The sequence below is a fragment of the Gavialis gangeticus genome, unplaced genomic scaffold, assembly GCF_001723915.1.
Source record: "Gavialis gangeticus isolate Ggan-Ray unplaced genomic scaffold, GavGan_comp1, whole genome shotgun sequence".
In the NCBI taxonomy this organism is placed as follows: Eukaryota; Metazoa; Chordata; order Crocodylia; family Gavialidae; genus Gavialis; species Gavialis gangeticus.
Genome location: NW_017729018.1, coordinates 5901098 through 5909555, shown reverse-complemented (window position 1 = coordinate 5909555; position 8458 = coordinate 5901098). Strand labels below are relative to the sequence as shown.

General features: G+C 60.0%; 1 protein-coding gene across 1 annotated transcript in view; it reads left to right on the top strand.

The window, feature by feature from the left end:
• ABHD17A (abhydrolase domain containing 17A) overlaps positions 1-8445 on the top strand; it is a 16057-nt gene extending 7612 nt beyond the window's left edge. Inside the window, exons 2-4 of the mRNA XM_019513303.1 lie at positions 447-641; positions 6094-6273; positions 7717-8445. Coding sequence (XP_019368848.1) covers positions 447-641; positions 6094-6273; positions 7717-7942 — 601 coding nt within the window. The 3' untranslated portion in view covers positions 7943-8445. The remainder of the gene's footprint in view (positions 1-446; positions 642-6093; positions 6274-7716) is intronic.
• Positions 8446-8458: the final 13 nt, after the last annotated feature.

The window sequence follows — 8458 nt, the reverse complement described above, 5'->3', positions numbered from 1 at the left end:
GGGGGAGGCCAGGGTCTGAGGCTGGGACACTGGTGCTAATTGTAGTGGCATCATTTCTGTCTGTATGGGCCCAGCCCTTTGCCCCCCAGATGCCTTGGAGAGTCTTAGGTTGGTGGGACTGTAGTCTTAGAGCTGCTCAGTCTCCATTGAGTGGCATAACAGGCTCCATCGAGTGGGGACAGGGGTTGGTTGGGTCCTGGCTCTGGCATTGAGTGGGTTACAATGGGACCAGGGACTTATGGCTCCTGGTCTCTTGGGGAACCTGGCTGCAGATGTGCCTTTCAGTCTATTTCCCCCAGGATCACGGGCTCTCCCTTGCCTTTGGCTAGTGGACACTTCTGGCTTTGTACCAGGCCACCTGGCTCATCAGGGTCTGGCAGGGGCATGAGGCTGCCATGCCCAGTGCTGTCTGTGGCTAACTGGTGCATCTTCTCTCCACCTGCCAGGTTCACGGTGCTCTTCTCCCATGGCAATGCTGTGGACCTAGGCCAGATGAGCAGCTTCTACATCGGGCTGGGCACGCGCATCAACTGCAATATCTTCTCCTATGACTACTCGGGCTATGGTGTCAGCACGGGGAAACCCTCAGAGAAGAACCTTTATGCTGACATCGATGCTGCCTGGCAAGCGCTGAGGACACGGTAAGCCCTGCTCTGGTCCTGTTGACTGTTTCAGAGGCCCACGGCTGCAGTGTCGGGGTGGGAGGGGGAAGGGATGTTCTGCCTTTCCCACCTCAAACCCTAATTGTGTAGGGACAGTGCCTCTGCCCAGCTACAAGATGGCTGGGGTTGCAGGGGTTGTTTGTCAGCGGTGTGGGGAAAAGCAAAATTGTTGGGGGGAGCTCAGGGCTGTTGGTTGGGGTTCAAGGGCTCTGGCACATCCTTCAGTGCTGTTAGATGCTCCCACAGCTGCAGCCATGAGAGCTCCTGTGCTCTACTGGACCAGGGGCAGGGATAGTGTCCTGGGAGCCTGCTCTGGTGTGGGGTGAGTCTGTCCCAGACCCAGCACAGAGCACTGGCATGAGCTGCAGCAGCTCATACAACATTTAGCTCTGATGGTTGGCAGTTTCCACCCCAGTGCGTTCACTGCATAGGAGGGCCCTGTTTGCTCCACCCAGACAGGGCTCTGGGGTACCTGGTGGGGTTGTGCCTGCTCATGAAGGAAACTGCCCTAGCTCTAGCCAGTGCAGATAGCCGCAGCCCCTCACTTAGTGCTGCAGGCTGTCAGGACACCCTCGCCCCAGGCCTGCTCTTTTTCTGTGGGTCTGTCACTGTAAGATACTGCAGCCCTTGCCTCTGGGTTGCGGGGGATACGTCTCATCCTTTGCCCTACCCCTCCTGCTAAGATGAGGCAATGCTTGATTGTGGAGTTCCCAGATGCCAGGGTAATGGGCACATAGTGAGACATCAGCTATGCCCTGGCCGGGGGCTGTGTACTGCTCTAGCTATGTCAGCAGAGCGACATGGGGGAGCTGCGGAAGAGCAAGGGGGGAGGGGAAGGGAGGGGAAGCTGGCCTGCATGCTGGGGCCAGGAAATCCCGTGAGGCCCATGCTCTGGAAAACAGGAAACCTTGCTGGCCGAGGCAGCGCCGCACGGAAGGGCCTCATGGGGCTGGGAGCAGCTGGGAGCAGGATGGAGTGGGCTGAGCTAGTGTGTGGCACAGACAGGGGCTGGAAGCCCCCAGGGCACTCGTGGGGATGCAGCCTTCCCTGTGCAAGGAATCCAGGCCATTGCTGTGCCAAGGGTAGTGCCAGGGCTCAAAGGCCCTGAGGGCTGAGGAGCTTTTACTGGCTCCTTCATTGGCAGCCTCAGGGAGGAGACCTGGGCTGGGCAGGCCACAGAGGTTAAATGCCCCCACCTAGGGTTTACCTTGGGTCAGGGGGTGCAGGAGGGTCCCCATGGAGTATCCCATGTTGGATGTGGGCTGGGATTGAGGGACAAGGCAGTCCTGCTGATTGCAGCGCAAGGTTGGCAGAGGTGGCGAGATGCCTGCCCTGTCTCCCCTGGAGGCAGGTTCACCATCAGGTACCAATGGGCTTGGCAGGGTGCTCACTTCTTGGCTGGCACCTCAGCCCTGGACACAGGCAGTGGAGATGGCAGGTGAAGGTGGGGGCCGGGGTTCAGGGGATGCTGAAGGGGGCAGGGGACATCTGAGAGAGCAAACTCTTCTGGGTGAGTCCCGCTGCCTGGTCAGGAGTTGGGGAGCAGTTCTAGCTGCTTTGCCTGCCACGGACCCTCCTGAGAGAGATGGTGAGGCTGATGTGTGCATTAGCCCCCCAGGGCCAACAGGCTTGTGGAGGATGAGGCTCTGCAGACCCAGCTGCCTCAACTGAGCTAGTTTGAGTCCTGAGAGTGGTCAGGCCAGGAGGGCACACACTTCCCCATGCATTGTATAGGCTGGCCAGGTACCCCGAGCCCCTCCTCCACGCGCACACACACGCCTGTGCTGCGGTGCAGACGTCTTCCCGGGAGCCCTGGCACTGCTGTTGCCAGAAAGCCCCAGGAGGCCCAGGTGGCATGCGCCGTGCACTGCACACTGCCAGGGCAGTGTCACCAAGGCTTGGCGAGGGGGATTGTCCTCCCAGATGAAGGCAGTGAGTGGCAAGGGGCAGAGTGTGTCACATGGCTTGCATAGAAATGGCCAAATTCCATCTTCCCAGCCTGTGCCCCCAGCCTGCTCCCTTGGGAGGAGACGACAGCTGTGTTTCTAACACAGTCGACAGACAGGGCAACAAACAACGTGCCAGGCTGCCTTTGCCTGCTGCAAAGGATCCCCTGAGGCTTGTTTCTGCTCCTGCCTGGGTGCAGCACGGTCCAGCATTGCCCACAGGCATTAGGTGTTTGGATACAGTGCGGTCACTCTTAAGGGCCAATCCTGTTGCCACCACGATGCTGGGGGACTCCTGGGCTCGTGTGAGCAGATCGAAAAGCAGAAGGCAGGAGAGGAGGACACAAGGGACCGTTTGCATCTGTTTAATGGAGCCACTGTATCAGCCCCTGCCATGACTGTCACAGACAGGGGCCTGGATGGCAGTGTGAAATGGGCACACCCAGCAGTAGGGCACCCCCTCCACTCTGCCCAGGAGTTAGTGCCTGGGAGACCTAGGAAAGAGATAAGAATGGGAGGGGGGCACACATTGCCCCTGGCACTGCAGAGAGTCCTTGAAAGACACGGGGCAGCCAAGGAACTTGGGGGTGCAGGGTTGTACCAGGCGCTTGGCCAGTAGAAGCACAGAGCGTGCCCTGGAGCACTCAACTGAGAGCGGGGCCCGCAGGGCTGTTGTGCACGCAGTCCCTTGCAATGGAACAGGCAAAGTGTGGGGTGGGGAAACTGAGGCACAGGGAGGTGACGTGACTTGTGGCCTCCCTACACACTGCACCCCATAGCTTTCTTGCTGAGCCTTCTGGGAGGTGTTGGCTATGGGGCAGCCTCTGCCTTGCTCCTGGGTTCATGGCCCCCCACCAGCTATACCCTGCAGTCTCTGCAGCTGGTCCTGTCCCTGGGCTGGGCCGCCTGTCCGTGGCAGGGAAGGAGGGAGGCCTGCTGCTGGCTGCTCAGGGCCAGGCCCTGTCTGCTGGGCTGGCTCCTGCCCAAGGCAGCTGCGCTCAGCAGGTGACGCATCTCCCAGCACCATGGCAAGCCTTCCTGCTTGGGGGGGAAGCAGGACATATGTGGGGGATGGGCTGGTGCCTCTGGTTCAAGCCCAGTCTTGGGGAGCAGGCAATGGTACCATGGGTGGCTCCATTTTGGTGGCAAGAAATTCGGCTTAGACAGGACCCTGGCATAGACGAGCTTTCTGCCCCTGTGTGGCACCGTGTGGGCTGGATCTGTGTCACAGCTGCCCCCGTCACCTTGACGGGCCACGTCTCTGCTTGGCTCTGGGCCACCACCGCAGCAAGAGCGTGTCCTAGTGCTTCTGGGTGCTCCGCATGGCTCGCTGCAGCCACTGTGCTGCCAGAGCGTGAAGTGGCCCTGGCAGCCAGCAGACGGTGTTGGAGAGAGGGGGGAAGCCTTGCCCTGCTGGTAGGAGGGGGGCTGTGGGTCAGAGGGGCTGCGGGTGCTCTAGGTGTTGGTACACTATGCTCAGAAAGGCAGGAGGTGTCTATGCCAGGCCTTGGGTACTGTTAATTGAAACCACTTCAGTGGTGCTTGACAGGTCTGTAAGGTCTGCTTCTGCCTGTCGGCTCCAAGCTCCAGGCCTGGAATAGGAGCCACATCGCAGAGCGAGTCCTGTTGACGCGTGGGCAGAGGGGTGATTTGTCTTTCCTGCCTTGCTGTCCCGGATGCATGATAAGCCTCCCTCCTACTGGCGATCAAACCAGTGTGTCTCCAGGCCCAGGAAGGTGCTGATAAGGCTTCTGACATCAGAACGAGCCCCATGCTGTCTCTTGCCACCCCACCCCTTGCAGCTGTGCAGAGGGAGCCTGGAGCCAGGCAGATAACCCTGCCCTGCCCTGCCCTTGAGGGTGGGTATCTAGGGAGTGCAGGTGGCAGGAGTGGGGGTGGTAGCAGGCACCTGTGTGCTGGAGCATGGCTCTTCCAGACAATGCTGAAGTCCCAGGCTGCAGGGCACCACTGGGACAATGCTTGCGTGAGCCAGGACAGGGGGTACAGAGAGCTGGACTGCCAGGGAGCCCCCAGCCCAACAGCTCTTTGCAGCCTCTCCCTGCCTCAGCCCCCTTCCTCCCACTGCCACCTAGATCCCTGTTGCCTTTGCCCCCATGCCAGCAGGTCCCTCAGTACCTCCCCCTCCTGGTCCTTGTGGGAGCAGCCACCCCCTGCTCTAAGCCCCTTTCCGTCCCCTCCTTGCCATCCCCTGCCGGCAGTTTGACCCTTGGGTCTGTACCATGAGCCCCAGGTCACAGTGTGTACAGGGCTTGCTCAGACATACTGATCCCCCATGGCTGATGACCCCTGTGGCTGATTCATAAGCCTTCAGGGACCCCTGGCAGCTGCCCCTCCAGCCCAGCCATGAGAGTATAGGGACATCCATGCATCTGGAATGAGGTGGTGTCTCCTTGGGTGTTTGGTGTGGAGCCAGCTCCCTGCAGAAGGGACAGGAGCCAGATTTATTCCCCACTGGGGAATAAAACAATGGCCACAGCAGCCTTTGGCAAGGCCCGTTTGTTGGCTGGGCAGCGGATGTGCTTGCTAGCAGGAGGTGGGGGCGGTGAGGAAGGGGTGTATTCACCAGTGGCTGCAGGGTGGACCAGGATTGGGCCCTGGGGGGGTGGGAGGCAGCTGCAGGGAGAAGCGATGACTCAGTGCTTTGAGCTCGAGTCAGCATTTTGGACTGGCTCCCAGCTGGGGTGTGGTCTGTGGGCAGAGGTGCCCAGGGTGACACCTGCCAGCAGCTCTGGTTTAGGGCAAGGAAGGCAGAGCTCAGGCCTCATGGTGCAAGCGCTGGGCTGGGTGCAAGCTCTGATACTGGCTCCCTGGGTGACCTTGAAGATGTCCCTGCATCTCGGGGTCTCAGCTCCCCCCACTGAAGGCGGTCACCCTGCTTTCCTCTCCATGGGGAGCTGGGCAGCCTGGCTCCAGCTGGTGTTGCGTGGTCTTGGCTAGAGATGGAGACAGCCCGGAAGAGGGGGAGGGAAGGCGTCTATCCAGTGGGGGTGGGGCAGGGCTTCTGGGAGGAAACTGGTGGCCACAGCAGCTGTGCATCACGTGGGACTTCTGTATAGACAAGAGGAAGAAGGACCTGGGGACGATTATCCTGTATGGGTCTGTGGGTTGGGGGAGGGAATCACCTGGTGTGTCCTCTCTGGGAATCCCTGATGAGGCGGGGATCCTTTTGTCCTGCATGTCACTTCCCAGGATCTGCAGTGAGGCGGGTCCCATCTCCTGATGTGCCTCATGGGGTCTCTTCTGGGGGGTCCCATTGTCTAGTGTGTCATATATCAGGGTCCCCAGCAGGGTAGCGCCCTGAGCTGCTCCCAGTCAGACCCCTCAGACCATCTGGCCCCTCTTTTGGTCTGGGGGATGATGCCCTGTTGCTGTCAGGCCCTGGAGTGGCTGCTCTCGTGTCTCTGGGAGTTGTGTGTTGGGCTGGAGGGTGCCCTGCATTAACCCCTTGGGTTCCTTCCTTTCAGGTACGGGATCAGCCCGGAGAACATCATCCTGTACGGACAGAGCATTGGCACAGTGCCCACCGTGGACCTGGCTTCACGCTATGAGTGTGCCGCTGTCGTGCTGCACTCGCCCCTCACTTCGGGCATGAGGGTTGCCTTCCCGGACACTAAGAAGACCTACTGCTTTGACGCCTTCCCCAAGTGAGTGCCCGCTTGCTTCTCCAGCTGGGCACAGACACCAGCAGCCCACAGGGAGCTTGGCCTTGCAAGGGATCGTGGGTGCTCCTGAGTTCAGGCCCTGGTTTTGGTGACAGATGCCTGAGTTGCAGGCCTGATACTCCCATTGCCGCGGAAGTGCCACGGCAACTGTGTACCAGCATCTGGGTCTGCAGATTGGTATCCCCTGGCTGCCAGCTGTCCCCTGAGAGATCTTTTGGCCCCCCCTGAGGTGGGGAAGGTCCCAGCACCCTCCAACCCTCCCCTGTTCCCATGCCATTCCTGGCAGTGCAACCTCTCCCTAGGCCCAAGACCAGGCGAGATGTGGAGCAGAGACTTGCCGCTGCATCTCTCCAGACCCCTCTAGAACAACTCGGGGGAACCTGCCAGGAGCTGTTGCACAGCTGCAGTGCCCTGAGTTGGTCAAACCCTTTACCCCTCAGCCTGGGCCTTGGGAGCTTTAGGCGGGTGTGAATGGAGTCTCACAAGCCCCCTGGCCCAGGGGCCAGGAGCTGGGCCTGTCTTTGTTCCCTGCAGCATGTTCAGGACCAACAGCTGCCTCCCAGCAGTGGGGAGAGATCAAGATACCCAGTCTGTATCCACGCTGGTTAAGGAGCATCTCATTCTGCACCCAGTGGTGGGGGAGGGGGTGGCATGGTTGGTGTCCTGTCTGGCCACTCCAGGTGCCAGGTCTCCACTTACAGCTGGGGCAGCCTTCAGCACTCACCCAGCACACGGCTGGACTCAGACACCTTAGCAAGAGAGCTTAGCTGCACTGTCCACTGAACCCCATTTGCAGTGATGGAGGTGGGGCTGCCCTGGAGGTCCCGGGGCCTGCTCGGTCCTGCAGAACCAGTGTTGGGGGGGATAGCGTGCAAGGTGAAGGGGCTGGGGGTGCAGGGGTCTAACAGAAGAAGCAGTGGATTTGCCATCGCTACAAACCCTTAATTTCCGGCTGCGTGTGCCCTGGCTCTGCTGTGGGTTCTGGGGGGCGCTGGGCTTTGCCATGCAGCAGGTCTAGCCAAGTGAAGAGAGAGCCCTTCTCCACCCCCACCCAGCCTGTAGATCTCGGCATTTGAGGGGCCAGCTGTGAGAACAGTGTATTTAAACTTGTTAAAGGGGCATGTTCAGTCTGGAGTCACTGAGGGCCAGTAAAGACGAAACCTGGGGGCACGGCGTCAGCCAGGAGGGATTTACAGCCCAAGTCCTAGTGAGGGCAGTTGCTCTAATCTGCATGCCTTCCCCTCGCTTCAACATACTCTGGGCCATTTGCAATTGGTCGCTTCTGATCTTCCACCCAAGAAGTAGCTGCATTTCCGGGCTGCCCTGTAGTGCCAGGGCTGTGGTGCTGCCTGGCACCCCCTTGTGGCAGCAGGTGCCATTGCTGTGCAGGGTCCCTCACCGCAGGCTTATTTCTCTCCCCTGCAGCATCGAGAAGATTTCGAAGATCACTTCGCCTGTCCTCATCATCCACGGCACCGAGGACGAGGTCATCGACTTCTCGCATGGGCTGGCGCTATACGAGCGCTGCCCCAAGGCAGTGGAGCCCCTGTGGGTGGAGGGTGCGGGACACAACGACATTGAACTGTATAGCCAGTACCTTGAGCGCTTGCGCAAGTTCATCTCCCAGGAGCTGGCGAGCCAACGCAACTGAGCAGCCATCTCCGCCCCATGCTGAGCCAGGCGGTAGGGCACCGGCTCCTGGAGGTGCCATGAGCTCAGGCAGCCTCAGCTGGGGCCCAGACCGAACTGAGTAGCTGGAGAGAAGCTGCAGGTCCTTGAATGTACATTGTGTGTCTCATGACATCTTGGGCAAGTCCCATTTGATACAAGCACAGCGCCCTTGCTGGACCTCCCCTGCAAAGTGCATCCTGCCAACAGGGGTTCTGCACGGGAGCCTGGGGGACAGCAGGTGTAGAGGAGTTTTCTCCCCCCCATGGGTGTCTTGGGGGGCAGGGAAAAAGGACAAGGACCCATCCCTCCAACTCCTGCCCGAGTCGTCTCCTGAGCCTGCCCTGGAGCTGGCTGGGGGTTCCTGCAGCCTCAGCCCTCCGGGAATCACCTCCAGCTCTGACCCTACCGTGCAGCTGTTCTGACAATAGCAATAAGCACTGGGCAAGCTGCAGGTAAGAGAGCAGCACATCCCTGGCAGGATGCCTTGCCACTGGCT